Source organism: Puma concolor, chromosome C1 (genome assembly GCF_028749965.1).
Source record: "Puma concolor isolate L17-30 chromosome C1, mPumCon1.1.hap2, whole genome shotgun sequence".
Taxonomy (NCBI): Eukaryota; Metazoa; Chordata; class Mammalia; order Carnivora; family Felidae; genus Puma; species Puma concolor.
The window spans coordinates 194,830,033-194,847,764 of NC_141674.1; the positions used below are offsets into that span (position 1 = coordinate 194,830,033).

The window sequence follows — 17,732 nt, forward strand, 5'->3', positions numbered from 1 at the left end:
ACAAACTTACGAGGTAGACGTGATTATTTTCTCACATCTGAGATTAAAAAATGGAGATGCAGAAAGGTTAAGTAATTATGTAGGGTCACATAGTAAGTAGCAAATCTGGAAACCCACTCTGATTCCAGAGTCGTTGATCCTAATTACTAAATGATGCTCATTCTCATTATTATCATGTACCTTACCAACAACATGGTAGACTGAAAGGGATCCATTTGTCAACAATCCTTGTGTAAAGCTGCCAATCATTCACAAAATGGCATGACTATAATCTCTGAAAAACCCATGTTTTTCCATGTTGAGGATTTTGCCAAATGCTTTTCTTTTTTCCTTTCTTTTTTTTTTTTTTAATTTTTTTTTTTCAATGTTTTTATTTATTTTTGGGACAGAGAGAGACAGAGCATGAACGGGGGAGGGGCAGAGAGAGAGGGAGACACAGAATCGGAAACAGGCTCCAGGCTCCGAGCCATCAGCCCAGAGCCTGACGCGGGGCTCGAACTCACGGACCGCGAGATCGTGACCTGGCTGAAGTCGGACGCTTAACCGACTGCGCCACCCAGGCGCCCCTCCTTTCTTTTTTTTAAACGTTTATTTATTTTGAGAGAGACAGAGACAGTGCGAGTGGGGGAAGGGCAGAGAGAGAATCCCAAGCAGGCTCCATGCTGCCACCACATGGGGCTCAAACTCATGAAACTGTGAGATCATGACCTGAGCTGAAACCAAGAGTCAGATGCTTAACAGACTGAGCCACTCAGGCGCCCCTCTTTTTTTTTTTTTTAATTTTTTTTTTCAACGTTTATTTATTTTTTGGGGACAGAGAGAGACAGAGCATGAACGGGGGAGGGGCAGAGAGAGAGGGAGACACAGAATCGGAAACAGGCTCCAGGCCCTGAGCCATCAGCCCAGAGCCTGACGCGGGGCTCGAACTCACGGACCGCGAGATCGTGACCTGGCTGAAGTCGGACGCTTAACCAACTGCGCCACCCAGGCGCCCCGCCCCTCTTTTTTTAACAGAACAAGTCTTTTGATTTTTTTACTACTCAAAAAATCTTCACTTTTTTATTTAGCTTTCTGACTCTGTGCTTGTGCCTTCAACAATTCCATGATTTTCTGCTCCTCAATAAGGAAAGCACACTTGATTCTGTCACAAACACACTTAGCTCACATGGAACCACCATAGGGCCTGTTGGCGTGTTTTTTCGTTTTAGACAACCTCCGAACTCTAGGTCTCACAGCCCGAACTCCTCAAAGCCAGCCTGGGCACACACCACATGCAGATTTTGGTGCTTTCCCAACCTTCTTGGTATAAAGGTAAACCATTCTATTACCTGGGTTCGGGACAGCCTAGTTGTGTCAGAGGTTGTGTTGTGTGTGTCAAACCTGACCATTCAGAATGCCTATGGGCACTGTCCCAGGAAAAAAAGAAAAAAAAAGCCCAAATGCTTGGGCATGGACCTGACCTGGCTGTCCAGTAATTCCTCATTTTCCTTTGTGCATCCTCAACCAGGGGATGAGTCGTGAGGGTCCAGACCATAACTTTGCTTCTCTTACATCTCCCATAGCACCTATTACACAACGAGCCCATAACAAGAATTCAAGTTTTTTTTTTTATTTATTTAATTATTTTGAGAGACAGAAAGAGACAGCTCACATGAGTAGGGGCAGGGCAGAGAGAGAGAGTGGGAGAGAGAGAATCCTAAGCAGTCTCCCTGCAGTCAGCACAAAGCCAGACATGGGGCTCGATCCCACGAACCATGAGATCATGACCTGAGCAGAAATCAAGAGTCAGAGGCTCAACTGACTGAGCCACCAAGGCACCCCCCAAAATTCAAGTTTTATCTTTGATAGATGGGTAGTAAAAGCCAAGGAGACTTCCTGGAGTTGAATTCTATAGGAAATCTAAGGATGAATTTTAAAATGGGAAAGTGAGGGGCATCTGGGTGACTTAGCCCATACTGGGCTCCACGCTACCAGCGTGAAGCCTGCTTGGGATTCTCTCTCTCTCTCTCTCTCTCTCTCTCTCTCCGTCCCTCCCTCCCTCTCTCTCTCTGCCCTTCCCCCATATGAGCATGCACTCACTCTCTCTCAAAATAAACTTTAAAAAATAAAATAAAATGGGGAAGTGGGAAGAGACGCTACTTTAACTCTTTAGTTTTCAAATTCTCTACAACAGGGATTCTCTAGCATAGCCAGAAAGGGAGTGTGTCGAACTCCAAGCCTAGTGGCCATGACAGCCTAGCCCCTTACCTCCCAGTCCCATTCCCCTGTTCACCCCCTATAAGCCCCATGTCCTCTTGGAGGGGATTCTGTAAATCACTAAGGAGCACAGCCTGCATATTACTCCTACTTGCATATCCCAAGGTACCTGGCAGAGCATGTATGTGGCGCACATGAGGGGTTTGATAAATGCTTGTTGAAATGAACCCACCACCAGAACTCCACTGAAAGATCTGCCTATCAGCAACCCTTTCATGGTCATATTAAAGGTTAGGGAAATAAAACTTAGCCCTTCAGGACACACACATATGAGACTTCTCCTCTGGGAGACAACAACTCAATACACTAAAAAGAAGACAACACAAGATAAAAAAGCAACAACAAACTAAAAAAAATTCTCTTTTATCCAAGCTCTTTATATGTTTGGAGGGGACTATCTAAGTTTTTCTTTATTGCCTTATTCTCCTCCAATTAGCTACCTTCCTATTCCTTAACTCAAATAAATCTTCACCTTATTATCATCATTCCTAGCAAGTGGGACACAAATTTGAAAACAGTACTAAAGATAGGAATTGGAGATATCAAGGAAAGTCAATTCTTTTTATTTCTGTCCCTCTTTTCCTTAGCAGATCTTGCACTTTGGCTACTAGAGGATCCCCTAATTTTTCACATGAGAATCAAAACAGATTTTGGCTATGCTAAAAGTTTTTTTCCCCTTCAAGAGCATAATATACAACTTCCCTTGTTAAAAACCCACATATCTTTCTTTACCTAGACTCACATGCATAATCAGCTCCCAAATTCAATTTCTCTTTTTCTTAAGAATTGCTATTCTGCATGATTTATGCTAAGGCCAGTAAGTAACTACCCCAACTCAGAAATGTTGCTTACTTCCAGACTGGCAGCTATTTAATGAATAATTAACCACTCCATACTTTCTATCAGGGATGCTTGTATTACCAGGGTAAAGGTATACTTTATGTCTAAACGATGTCATAAAATAGGCCTTTGCCAGAAAGACGCCCTCATTTATCAGACGAAATGCCTTGTGGTATTAACAAGGTCGATACTGTTTGTTTAATATATTTTGCTTTCATAGGGGCTTGAAATGATTTGTTTTTGCAGCTGTAACGGAGTTAAATTAGGGATTTAGCTTCTGCTCAGCTAGTTAAGCATATATAACCAGGGGCTATTAATTATCTGCCTAGAGGCCTTTAGTCCTCTTCCCACTGCTTCCAGCGTCCTGGGGGGACGGAGTTACGCCCCCAGCAGCCAGATTCCACCCTCAAATAACCAATCCCGGCTTCTCAGGAACTGGGGAGAGACGAAATCATTCAAATGGTTATTTCTTACTCCACAGCCGCCCTCACCCCAACATGTAAATGTTATTAGTGGGTAAATTTTTTTTCAAAGTTGAGTAAGGAATTTAAGAGAAAAATCTTAGTTCAAAGACTAGTTTCAGACATCCATCCTCACAAATGAGAAAATAACAACAAGAAAAAACTTCTGTGACCCTGAAGTACTAATAATCAGCCCCTTTCTCCTTTTCACTCTTCTCACACTGCTGTTCTGTCTTAAACGGAGCAGGGGGAGAGGAGGAAGTTTGCTCCAAAGATAAACTTGTCAAAAGCCTGCACTACAATTCTCATTCCTCTCTACCTGTTTGTATCCTCTGGGAGCAGCCACCGAAAAGCTCTGGAGAAAAAAGGCAAGGGGAGAGAAGGGGCCAGAAGGGGCGAGAAGGGGTGGGGGCAAAGAAAAACTAGAGTGCAATTCAAACAAAAATGAAATCACACACACACACACACACACACACACACACACACACACACTCGCTCAGACACACAAAGAGAGAGAAAAAGTGCTCCCCCCACCTAGGTCCTAACAACATACTTCTTTATCAGAGGTTCATTGTCAATCAATTAGCCGAGGCAGCAGGGGTCTGTGAGGTAGGGGCACCCAGGGAAACAATGGGCGGCCCTGTTGTATTACTATTTAATCACTTTTGCTAAATAAATAGAGCAGCCCCGAGATGCTGTCATGTCAAGGGAATTTATAACAAAAAAAAAAAACAACAAAAAAAAAAACAAAAAAAAACTTCATCTTTTCCTTGGTCATTCCTTTTTTCCCTTCAGGACAAGAGAGGGTTATTACTGTAGCCTTAAGTTCCATCTTTGTGTTTCTTGCCTTTGATTCCCACTCGGACCCTGCCACTTTCTGGCACTAATTTGTCAGGCTGAACAAAGAGAGGATTTGTACCTCCTGTAAGGTCTCAATTAGGAATGGCTTCTGCTGTATTATGTGCCATTCAGAGAGGACACAATGCCGGTAATTACAGGAATTTGCACTAAATGGCTGAAGAATTCACAGCAAAACTTTTCCCCCCCTTGGGCTTACTCCTCCCAAGGGCTGGGGGTAAAAAAAGGAAAGCAAAAGCTCTTAATGCCAGAGAGATGTAATTACCAACAGCAGTCCCAAGAGGTTAAACAGCAGCCGAAGGAGTAAAACCATAAAACTGACAGTGTGGAAAGGGTGGAGGGGATCCCCTCGGCTCACTGTTTTTCTTGCTGTGTCTTCTGTTAACATTTTTCAGCTTCCGTTCAGAATCAGGAACACTGTCCCACGGTGGCCATCTGATATCACTCCCAGATTATAAAGCAGGGACAGAAGGAAGGGTTTAGTGGCAGCGGCACCCAACACAAGGCCCTGGGCCCTTTTCTTACAGTGCTCAGTTGGTAGGTTTCCTGACTGCTGGGAAATTACAGGAAAAATAGCTGTATGTACTCCACATATCTTCTGAGGGGAAACAGGTATGTGCCCATGTCTAATTCCTGAAGAAAACAGGACTGCTGCCTTATGATCGGATTTATACAGCATTTTGTGAACAACCTAATTTAGAACCACTTATAGCTACATACTTCATAAATATTTTAATAAGCCGCATAATCATTTGTTTTAGCATTAATATTTTAATACCACAGACACCTCATTGCCAAACCAAACTCCGAATCCCAACCAGATTCTTCGCTGAAGAATCGCACCTCATTTTCTTCCACAGAGGTGTTTCTGAAAAGTTGTACTAAAGCAGCACCAAATGAAATGTTCTGAAATCCCACTTTCACCGTATGCTTCTCTGCTCAGGAACCTTCTGGGACTTCAGGGTCAAGTATTAAGTTCAACCCTATCAAACTCCTTTTGTGGGTCAAAAATGACTGGAGAGCTGCAATTTCATATAGTTCTACCTGAGACCACCCCTGGCTTTCTCTGATCCAGTGTGTGGGCCTCACTTCTCTAGCTCTCGTCACAGCTGCCGTGTGCCCTTCATGAGGTAATTCTCGGATTAACGTCCGCCTCCCCTGGCGGACTGCAAGTTCCACGAGGGCAAGGAGCACAGCCGCTTTCTTAGAGCAAAGACTCCTCCATGTGCACCTGAGTTTTTGGCACATGGGAAGAAACTTGGCACACGGTAAGTGGTAGGATGAATGAAAGAGCTTCATTTTCAAAGGCATGTTTTGGGGAAGAAAAAAATGCAAGTGCAAAGGCCCTGAAGGCAAGAATGACCAAGGTAGGTTCCAGAACAACATGACGACCACCGTGACTGGGGCTTCCTAGAATGAGGCAGCCGTGGAGCTGAGAGGAAGCCATGGAACAAACCACACATAATCAAATACAACTATAAAAAGTTCAAGCACATGTTAAGAGATACAAAGTTATACACATAAGCATGTATTTTCAAAACCATAACCTCAGGCATTTGGGGATGGTCATGGTCCATTTTCTCTGCAGGGGCTCTTTAAGTTTCCAAAAAGGATATCAAAAATTCTTCACCTACAGAAAGAATTTAATGAAATAAGGCCAACTGCACTAATCTGTAGATTTAAAGCCAACATTTGTAGCTCGCCTGGATTGCAACCGAATGACATCACAATAAAGAGCTACTCCGTGCAACTGTCCCCTTGTAAAGTTTTTTCATCAAAAGTATTTAACGGGGAATAATAAATAAATCCTCAAAAAAATATTTAAGGGGGTAGGGACTAAGTGGACATAAAAACTTATATTCTAAAGAGAGTCATTAGAACCATGCAATATTCTGAATTAGCTTCTCCTTAAAATAATAGATAATGCCAAGTTCAACTAAAAACAACTTAATGGACATTTTGCCATTTTAGAAGATACACATACTATGCAACCAGCTTTTTCACCGAATGCATATCTTTACAAGGATGAAACATTAGGGGACACAAGTACTAAATGAATAGACGGCTGGTTTAGATTAATTGTGTTTGTGAGAAACAGATCGATTTTTAAAGTTCCATCTGATATAATAATCTTTAATATAATGAACAGCCTCCCAAGAAATTTAAAAAACATTCAGAGGTTTGCTTAACGAGTTTTAGCCTTTTTCTTTTGAGACTCTGCCCCCTACAGGAGATGGAGTATTCCTACCTGGGGTAGGAAACCAGTATTGCATATTGGAATTAGGGAAAATGAAAAGCAAGCTGGTAAACCATGTGTACCACAAAGCAACTGAACGTAGCATTTTCCGATTGAAGGGGCACTGAAAGGAAATAAAAATTGCTACTTGGGAATCGGCCATACTGCACAAATTAGGATTGACTTCTCTCCACCCCAAATTAGAACCGCCCCCCCCCCCCCGCCCCCCACCGTGCCTTATTAGAACTCCCAACCAAAGCATGAAGGTAAGAGCTAAGCAGGGCAAATGAGTTTCAGATTACATTTCTCTTGCCTCCTGGATTCCCTATTACCACCCATCCTCAACCTGTTCTCCAACCAGGCCAAACAGTGAGGACATTTAGACAGCACAGGGAGACATCTTAAAACACAGAACCTAAGTAAAGCAGCTGCCAAAAAGTTCTGTCCCTGACCGTTCGGTAATCCTTCCCCTGTTCTTTTCTACTTAGTTTCCTTCTCCCTGCCTCTTCTACTCACCCTTTTTTGTCTTCTTCCCATATTCATTTCTCCAACTGCTAGATGTGATGGACCTGCTGCATGCTACCTGTACCTGTGTTTCTCTTTCCTCTGAGTGCTAGAAACGCTGCTAATGAAGTCCAGAACGCGGGCAGTGCACCCTCCGTCAGCAAGCAAACTTATGAGAGAAAGGTGGACTAGGGGTCAACTAGGTGACAATCCCTGTGTAACCCTTGAGACTTTTCTTCCCCCTTTTACTAGAAGGTTTCCCAACTCAGCGATTCCAGTCTCTACCTTGAGAACTAGGCTCAGCTATTCTCCTTGATTCTAATAACACAACAGATTTGTTGACCCTATCAGCAATCCAAAGCCACAGAAGTGTATCATGATTCCAGAATGTTCCCAGAATCAGCATCAATAAGTTATTGTTGAGTGACTGAATGTTGAAATATAACGCATGCACTAATAAGACACTAAAATGTAATTTCTACAAACTATGGTAAAGCCAGTGGCCCCCTATTTCAAAACCATTTTGCAAAAGTAGCTGACTGACTTCACACAAGGACATTCACACCTGCAGATACATGCACATCACCTAGTGCGGCTTCCTTACCGGCTCAGTGTTTCTGGTCTCTCCTACCCAACCCCGAGAGTTTCTGCTCCACAGTTACAGAGCCTCTCTAGAGAAAGCAGGGGTGATTCACTTAAACCCCCCGTTAGGTACATTATTTTTCAGCAGAAAAGGGAATCATCACAACTAACCTAAATTCAAATTTTCCTTGTGCCACCACTATTTGGCTTTCAATGCAGGGACAAGCAAAAATTGAAAATTTGGTCTTGGCTGCTGGTGAGTGTCCCATTCACTTTTAAATAACATACTTCAATCTGACACACTTGAATTAAAATCTTCCAAATCAGGTTTCCAATTAGATTACCTTCATGGTAAATTTACCTTAAGGAAAATTTCTTGTCCCAAATTGTGGGGTTTAGTGAAAGGGAAATAATTTGATTTAGTTTCTAGTAGATACATAGATTTGGTTTAGGGAAGATTTTATTCTGTCTAGTTTACTGTTCAGGGGAAAGTGAAAGGGAAGTAGGAGAGAAGTAGGAGAGAGAAGCAGTAATAGGGTTTTAAGAAATAACAGAGAATTGGCCTTCAACTCTACTTTGTGTCTCACCCTTCCATAGCAGTTTCAGAAGCCCTGGGCTTCCCCAGGATGAGGCACAGGCCCATCATGACTCAGAGGTCATCTGCTGAATCATCATCTACCCTGCTGTTAGTCACCTCCAGATTTTCTGTCAGGGCTGACTTTAGATTCTTCCTTAACAGGATTTGACAAGGTCATGATCAATGACAGTTACTGGCTATAGACGGGTTTTTTTTTGTTTTTGTTTTGTTTTGTTTTTTCGGTAAGAAGTGTCAGCAGTCAGCTTTTGGGTCTGAATATCTCTTGTGAGACAATTTGTGACATTCACATTCCCAGTGACCTTTATTTAAAAAGAAAGAGGAAATGGAATCACAGCAGAGGCAAGAAGCCTAGATTCTAGTCTGGTTATGCTTCGGCTAAGTCATTTGGACTCAGCGGCGTATAGCCTATCTCCTACCGACTTCACCAGCATGGCATGAAGATAGACAGACGTTTTGCGGTAGGAAACTCCTTGAAGGAGAGATGCTTTTCAAACAAGAGGTACATGTGACTAGCCCATCGAGGGGACTTTTATAGTGAATTCCAATTGCAGGATTCAGGTTGTTCTTTAGGGAGCTTTAGACTAAAAATTTGCTTCATACCTGCACATTTGAAACTCTGAGCAGTGAGTCCTCGTTCCAGAGACAAGGTTGTCAGAATGCTGAGGAAGCTGGTGGTCACAGACTGACGCTTGTTCTTCCTGAGTTCATGCCTGCCCATCTGATCCTTGGGTCTGCTCCTCAGGGTGACCTGCAGGTTTTGCTCTGAACTCCTCGCCACATTGGCCGCTGTTTTCAGAGCCTCCATCCACTCCTCAGCCCTCTGCCGGGTCTCTGCACGGAGGCGGAGGACATCTTGGGGGAAAATGACTTGAAAGCAAGAGTCACAGTCATCTAGGTTGTCCATCTGGACAGCCAGACACACGTCCACATTGTAGCTTAGCAGGGGATCCTCGTCTAGCTTGCCGGGATGGAAAGCCATAAGGTAGGCCCTGCTCAGCACAAAAGTAAATGCCTTCCAGTTGTTTTGGACGGTTAGCCTGTACAGCGTCCCTGATTTGATGATGTTTTGGTATTGTTTGGGGCTCTCCAAGACAGGTGATGGCGTGAGCAGCTCACTGGATTTCTTCTGTAAACAATGGTTCTGTGTACAGTCAGCGTGATGACCAAGTCCTGGGGAGTTTGCCAGCTCATCCTGCCTTCCCACGTAACCAGGCACCGTGGCGTGCACGACTTCCCAAAGCTTCTGCCCCCAGTCCAAAGCCTCCCACGGTGACTCTGCCTTTAACTGGAGCTGAGTGTTGTCATACAGAACAGTATCCACCAGCCTGGCCTCAAGGTTGCCCAACACGGAAATGCTCTGGAAGTGTGAAAGCTGGCAGGTGGCATAGAGGGCTTGATTGCCACTGCTGTCTAGGCTGTAGAAGGATAAGTTGTAGGGTGAGAGTTCTGCGTAACAGCTCTGCCAGTAACTGTCATGGTCCTTCCTGATCTCCAGGTACCCCTTCTTCAGAATATTTGGGAATGCTTGCTTGTGTTCTAGAAAGGAAAAACAAAAGAAGCCATGTATTAATTCATTGATACGAATGAACTCAAGGAGACGATAAGGCAGGTGTAAGAAACCAGAGATCAGGGAATGACATCCTTCTGGTTCAAACTAAACACAGTAGAGGTAGTACAATTCCAAGACAGTACAATTCACAAGATGTAATTGGGGGGAAATCTCAGGTCCACAATAGCCTACCTAGGGTGGAATTATGAGCATAAGATTAAGTATTGGTGGGGGGCGGTCTGCAATGTCAGTGTGACATGCGGAGGCCTGCGTGGAAAACTGTGACTCTCCCCCACGGGTCCATGAAATAATTGGCACTTCACCAGGATTTCATGTTTTCTAGGTAATATTCTACAGAAAACCAAATACATGAGAACGAATATTCCTCCTATCTCTTGACCTAACTCCTTGCTAATACACATTATTTGGGTTTTAGTAAAGCCAGGAACAGCCCATGGAGAGGACAGAGCATGAAGTATGCTTCTCATCAACTCCTGTTTCTCAGATACCCCCGTTAGTCTTCAAGGCCAGTTCATGAGCCTTCTGTCTTGTAACCAGTTCCCCGGGCTGGACTCAACCAGCCCATGTTTTAGGTCTCTGCTTAGGTAGCAGTTCTCTCTCACCTCTGAGCCTGACTGCGCTTACACTGTTACCGCCTGCTTACAGTGCTCCTTCCTACTGCTTCCACTAGCTACCACACACTTACCCTTCACTTAGCCATCCTGTCTTCCAGGAACAGACCCTGTCCCAATTCCCTCAACCCCTCATCTGCACACGCGCGTGCGCACACACACAGACACACACACACACACACACCCCAGGTCAGTATCCGGTATCCCTATTATTCCTCTTTGATGGACTCTTGTCAGGCTGTATTATAACAGTTTATTTAAATTTTTGAACAAATACAATTTTGAAGTTTTTAAAAAAGTCTGTCCTCCCCATTGGACTATAAGCTCCACTGAGGAAAGAGGAGAGGTCTGTCTTTTCATCCTTTTTTACAACACAGAGTACAATGCCTACTACATAGCAGGCTCTTAGAAAGTACTTATTAAATGAGAAATAAAGCTTGTAGCACAACGCCCAGCATATAGTAGATATAATTCCTTTCTCTTCCCCTGTTTCACAAGTTTATCTGGTTGTGCCATCTTTAATCAACGATTAGCTGCAATGTATACAAGTTTAGTTCCTTAATAGAAGGCAACTGTGACTTGGGAGACTTCCTGATATTTTTATCAGGCATGCAAATGACATCCATGCAAGAGGCAGCACTCTTCCCTGACAGAGATTTTCATTTCTGAGATGTTTCTAAATCTCTTGCTGATACACACTGCAGACAGTCATAAACTAACGAAGTCATTCCCTGAAGAAGACAAATCACACTCCCAAAGGGCATGATTTCTGATCTTGGCTGAAGGGAAAAAATAAAAAGTAAAGAAATAAACCCAACACAGATCCAGATCTTAAAATAGCAAACCAAAAAAGAAAAGGAGAGAAATAAGGCAGAGAAAAGCCAATTTTACCTGCTTTACATCTCTGGTCCTGACATTCATTAGTATTTCTGTGATAACTCAAAAGCCATTAATTTCTTGCAACCCACACTAATCCCTTTGTAGAGAGAGATAATGGATGCCTATTCTCAGTTATCTATCTTTTTGGATAATGTAATAAGGGAGGCAGTGCTGTTAGAGACACTGCTGCTACCTCTCCCCCACTCATTTCCATCAAGCGCTGATGGTAGTTCGAGCTTTTCCATAATAAGACTCGTAACCATGTGTTCCTCCACCCCCATCTGTCCTGTGACCCAGTGGCTCAGCTATGCATCCCTGAGCAAAATAAAACCATCTTTCTTGCTTTTAGCTAGCAATTTTGCTCTCCTTTTCTTTCCTTCCTGAGAGCTTTTTACAACAGCTAGCATGAATTAGAAATTCTGCTTTAGGGGCGCCTTGGTGGCTCCGTCGGTTAAGTGTCTGACTTCAGCTCAGGTCATGATCTCACGGTCTTTGAGTTCGAGCCCCGCGTCGGGCTCTGTGCTGACAGCTCGGAGCCTGGAGCCTGCTTCGGATTCTGAGTCTCCCTCTCTCTCTGCCCCTCCCCCGCTCATGCTCTGGTCTCTCTCTGTCTCAAAAATAAATAAACATTAAAAAAAAAAAAAAAAAAGAAAGAAAGAAAGAAATTCTGCTTTAATTGGGCCCAAGTCAGCAGCAAACCTGAACTAAAATCTCACCTCTTTCTGACTTGGGTGGACTGGATGGGAAATCCTTCCCGGGAATTTCCAAAGTCCCCTCACCTTCTTGATGCAGAGTAAGGGTAAAGAATTCATTGTATTTCCAGACTTTTCCCCCCCACCTGTCTCAGCCCTCCTTAAATAGGCACATTAAATTGAGACAGAAAAGACTGGTGTTGGTCACAGGAAATGGTCCATCCTTACAGGCTGCAGTTTGTAGCGTTAATTTCTTGAGAAAGAAAAATCAAGAAGAGAGCAAACGTGATCAGGAAACTATCCTCTGGGGTGCGTATTCCACTCCGGAGGGCCTGTTTATATCAGACCTCACCAATATTTCCTGTGTGAAGTGTTAATTTTCTTTGAATTGTAGAGGGCCAGAGAACTACCATTTCTCTTTAATCTCTAATAATTGCTACTTTCTATTTCTATCTGAAGTTTATTTTTAATATTTGTGCTACTGACAAATCAGAAGGTATGTATTTAAATCTAAGCTTTCATTAACTTATAGTTCAACTTTTATTTCCCCAGACTGTATCATTTCAACTCATTTAATTAACCTCACACACATTATTGTAAAGTGTTCAATTTCACAAATGAATAATATCTATCTTAACTAATATCATAAATGATTCAGATGGGACCGCTGACAATGATCATAACCATTTCCTCAGTAAAACAGGAAAGGATGATCAAAATGAATCACTGGACCCAAAAAATTTCATACTGAAACCATGAGAGTAATTCCTTGTGAAAAAGGGAGAGAAAAACAAAAACCAAAACCCAAACCCAGAACTCTTCCTTTCCCCCTTGCTTTCCACTTTGGAGCATGAAGAGCCGGTTCAGTTCCTCTAGTGAAGACCCCTTCTTCCTCTTCTCTTCGTCCTGTAATACCAGTGCAGTGGTTTAAGGACAAAGATTGCTATTTACTGAAGAGGAAGAAGGGAATTTTCCACACAATGCACCTGATTCACTTCTGTACCCCCAACGTACCAGAGTTCCTCTTTTGCTATTATTTCCTCTATCTGTTCTCAAAAAAGTTTCCGTTCTCATGGCCACCACCTTAATTAAGGTTTGTTTGGGTGTTTTTTAATACCGTGATATAACTGACATACGACATCATATTAGTTTCAGGTGTACAACGTAATGATTCGATATTTACGTATATTGTGAAATGATCACCACGGTAAGTCCAGTTAAGATCCGTCAGCATACCTCGTTACAAAACATTTTTTTCTTGTGAGGAGAACTTTTGAGCTTTATTCTCTTAGCAACTTTCAAACATGCAGTGCAGTGTTATTAACTATAGCTGCCATGCTGTACCTTCCAGCCCCATGACTTTTTTAATTTACAACTGGAAAGTTGTACCTTTAAGACCTAATCAAGGTCTTAAATGAGCTCGCACCTCTCATCCGCCTTCCCCCTGGCCATCTCCCACACTGTCACCAGGGCCACTCAGCCCTTCCTGTGCCCCCTTCTCAGCCCAAAACCATTCACAGCTTTCCTGGTGCTACACAGTAAAGTTCAAACTCCTTAAAACATTTGATTATGGAAAATTTCAAACACACTTGAAAGCATGTAGAAAACTAAAATAAACAACCACGGACCTATCCCTCAGCTTCAAACAACAAGTTTCTGCTATTCTTCTTTTCATATCCCCCACCCCCTCCAGCTCTGGCTTTTTATTGTTTTTTGTTTTGGTTTTTTGGCTGGAATATTTGAAAGGAAATTGCTTAAAGTTTATCATTTCTACTATAAATACTTCAGCGGTATCTCTAATCTAACAGATAAAACTTTAATACACACACACACACACACACACACACACACACACACACACACCATTTTCACACCCAATAACATGAATAATTCCTCATCTAATTCCTACTCTGTATCTAATTTTCCCAGATTGTCTCAAAAAATTTCTTTATATGGATGGTTTGTTCAACTGAGACTCACACACTGATTAGGTTGATGTGTGTTTTAAATCTCTTTAAATCTATAACAGTTCTCTTTTTCTCCTTTTTTTTTTTTCATGCCACGTATTTATTGAAGAAATTAGTTCATTTGTCCTGTAGAACTTCTCACATCCTGGACTTGGTGTATCCTCACAGTATTGTTTAAATGTTCCTCCGTTTCCCATGTTTTCTGTCAACTGCTGTTTAGACCTTGAGGTTCATTTAGATTTTTTTTTTTTTTTTGGCAAGAATATGTCACAGGTGGCTGTCCCACTTCTAAGGATATTAGGATGGATCAGGAGGTTCAGAAGATGTTAGCCTGATCCCTCTGTTATGACTTTCCTCAGTGAGCTTTCACACGATGCAGGCACTTTTCTCCACTCCTTCATATTTCAGCCAGGTGACCCGATGTTGTTTCTACAACTCGTCCCTCCCAACCTTCGTGCACGTTCTCCCACTGACCTCCCTGCCTAGATCTCCCCTCGCCTCTGCTTGTCCGTTCTTTCCTCCCATGTGAGGGCCGGTACAAAAATCTCACCTATTCCTGAAGACCTTCATCCCCTCTAGTTGAAAACAACTGTCTTCCTCTGAGCCTCCAAGGCTCTATGGCTGCACTACTCTGATGACTCAGGTTTCAGATGCTATTTCACATTTGTCACATATGCACTACATTATTTAATAAAATTATTCAAAAAATCAGAAAGAAATGTAAAAAGCAACAACAAAAAGTTTCTGCCTCCATAACCCAGCACCCGCAATCCTCCTGCCCAGACTGTATGCGATTTGGTATGAAGCCCTTAGACATGATATATATGTAATAATAATATAAATAATAATTATAGGTATATTATATTTGCTTATATAATTATGAAATGGTTATGTGCTTTCATTTTGGTTACTTTATGCAATTCTTTTTTTTAAGTTTATTTATTTATTTTTTAAGACAGAGAGTAAGAACACAGGCAGGGGAGGGGCAGAGAGAGAGGGTGAGAGAGAGAGAATCCCAGGCAGCCTTTGCATTGACAGCGCAGAGCCCGACGTGGGGCTGGACGCGGGGCTCGGACCCATGAACCGTGAGATCGTGACCTGAGCCGAAACCCAGAGTTGGACACTCAACCAAGTGAGCCACCCAAGGGCCCCTGAAATTTTATCTTTTTAAAAACCACCATACCCCAGATTACAATAAATGAAAGAAACGTTTAGGTAATCTGGTTTCCTGAGAAAACCTGGACTGCCTGAGTCCACACAATGAATGAAGTCACAAGAATAGGATTCCAAAGGTCAGACCATGGTTGCAGTGAGAGAGACAAAGAGCAACACTTTAATGTTTTCAAAGAACTCAAAAACCCAATGTAGTGCCAATATTGCAAATCAAAGTTATTTAGGCAAATTTTAAGGAAATATTTAAGTTCTTACAACAAGATCAATAAATGTGGAAGAAAGCCAAAGTAGAGTGTGAATGGAGGGTACCCATAATCCTTCAGAATAACACTAGGACAAACCTAAAAGGATTGCCTTTCAAAATCGGGCAGATATATTACATTTCTTTTGTCGTGGAATGCCTAGGGAGCTCTTTTGGGTCTTAAAAATGAACATGAATACCATTCATGGGGGTTCCACCCTCATGACCTATGCACCTATCAAAGGCCATGTCTCCTAATATCATCACTTCAGGAGATAGGAGTTCAACATATGAATTTGGGGAGTGACACAAATATTCAGACCGTAGCACCAAACAGAGACTCATGTTGCTCAATTTCTATCCTATCTTTCATCCTGACAATTTATTCTTTTATTCATTTCGGTGAATCCCACACACAACCCCCAGAACACTTTTTCCACACCTCTTTTACTCTTCCCAAACACCTAATCCCACTGCCTCATCCTTTGTGCACTGCAGGAGCTCCTTCATATATACTATGCTTGGCTTCATGTTGGCATTACACTAATCAAGGTCTTGCACAAGTGCTACAGAAGAGGACGGTGGTTAAGGCCACAGGTGCTAGAGCCAATAAGCCTAAGTTGAAGTCATAATTCTGCCCTTCCTGGCTGTGTGACCATGGGACAATTACTTAACCTGAGTCCCAGTTTTGTCATCTTTAAGATGGGCTATAATAAGAGCACCTACCCCATTGTCCTGCTGTGAGAAAGAAATGAGTAGCTCTTAGAACAGGGCCTGATACATGGTGAGTATTTAATACTTGTTTCCTATTTTAGCCGTCCAGTCTCAAAGGAAGAGTCTTCTTGTCTCGCTGTTAAAGATAAGCCTTCCACCTCTACTCGGTCCCTAATCCTTTCCCACTTCTTCAGACTCTCTTCTCCTCTAACTAACATTGAAATATTATCCCTCCACTAATGTGTTTTCCTCCTGTCTTCCAATATTCTGAGGACTAGATCTACTAAAAAAGCATTCACAGGGCGCCTGGGTGGCTCAGTCGGTTAAGCGTCCGACTTCAGCTCAGGTCATGATCTCGCGGTTTGTAAGTATAAGCCCCGTGTCGGGCTCTGTGCTGACAGCTCGGAGCCTGGAGCCTGCTTCGAATTCTGGGTCTCCCTCTCTCTCTCTGCCCCTCCCCTGCTCATACTCTGTCTTTCTCCATCTCTCAAAAATAAAAAAAAATGTTTTTAAAAAATTTAAAAAAAAAAAAGCATTCACTTGATCCTACCTTTCATATGGCTCAATCTGCCTCTTTCCTGCAGACTTCAAATTCTTACAATGTGTATACCTCCTTCCTGTTCCACACAATCTGGCCTTTGATTATTAACCTGACTTCATCTCACATCATCTCACATCCCTTTCTCTCATTTCAGCCACACCCTTTTATGTTTTTTAAACAAGTTGAGTGTATTGTAGCCTCGGGAACTCTGAGGTTGTTAAATCCCCCATTTGTAACTTCTCTACCCCGCCCCACTAACTTACGTGCCTCCCTCAGTTTTTCCTCGCAAGATGCCATCATCAGTGAGGCCAGCCTTTACCAGTTTATGGAGCCCCCTCTCTATCTTACACCTCGCTTTATTTCACTCAAAGAACTCTCTCATTTTCCTTGAGGGCAGGGACCTGCATATCTCTAGCACTCCTGTATACTCGGTGGCTGGCTCCATAAATATTTGTGAATGTATGTATAAAGGAATCTACTAGGGGCGCCTGGGTGGCGCAGTCGGTTAAGCGTCCGACTTCAGCCAGGTCACGATCTCGCGGTCCGTGAGTTCGAGCCCCGCGTCAGGCTCTGGGCTGATGGCTCGGAGCCTGGAGCCTGTTTCTGATTCTGTGTCTCCCTCTCTCTCTGCCCCTCCCCCGTTCATGCTCTGTCTCTCTCTGTCCCAAAAATAAATAAACGTTGAAAAAAAAAATTTTAAAAAAAGGAATCTACTAGAATCTGTGGAGACACCAAATAATTCAGACACAGAACCTGTCAACAGATCTATGGCCCAGTTACAGCCCTTCTTTTTCTTTTCACAAGTCTCACTTTCTCTTGGGCCACAGCCACCCTAAGTTGAGTCACAGCATGAGGACTGGCAGAGCCTTCTAGTTGGTTTCAATCCCTTCCTTTCTTTCCATCTACCAATCCATTCTATATAGTGGGGGCCTGTGGGGAACCAATAAATAGCATCCCCCTCATCACCCAAGTTTTAAACCAACTGAGATTGACGGACATTGTCAGACAC

At 42.9% G+C, this 17,732-nt stretch overlaps 1 protein-coding gene across 9 annotated transcripts in view; it reads right to left on the reverse strand.

Annotated features, from left to right (window-relative positions):
• PLEKHM3 (pleckstrin homology domain containing M3) overlaps positions 1–17,732 on the reverse strand; it is a 200,189-nt gene that overhangs the window by 144,324 nt on the left and 38,133 nt on the right. For all 9 annotated transcript variants that reach the window (XR_015255487.1, XR_015255488.1, XM_086719460.1 and 6 more), the window contains one exon: positions 8,936–9,871. Coding sequence is in view for 7 of the 9 variants with exons in the window: in XM_086719460.1 (XP_086575586.1) it covers positions 8,936–9,871 (936 nt within the window). In the remaining 2 variants the exon portion in view is untranslated. The remainder of the gene's footprint in view (positions 1–8,935; positions 9,872–17,732) is intronic.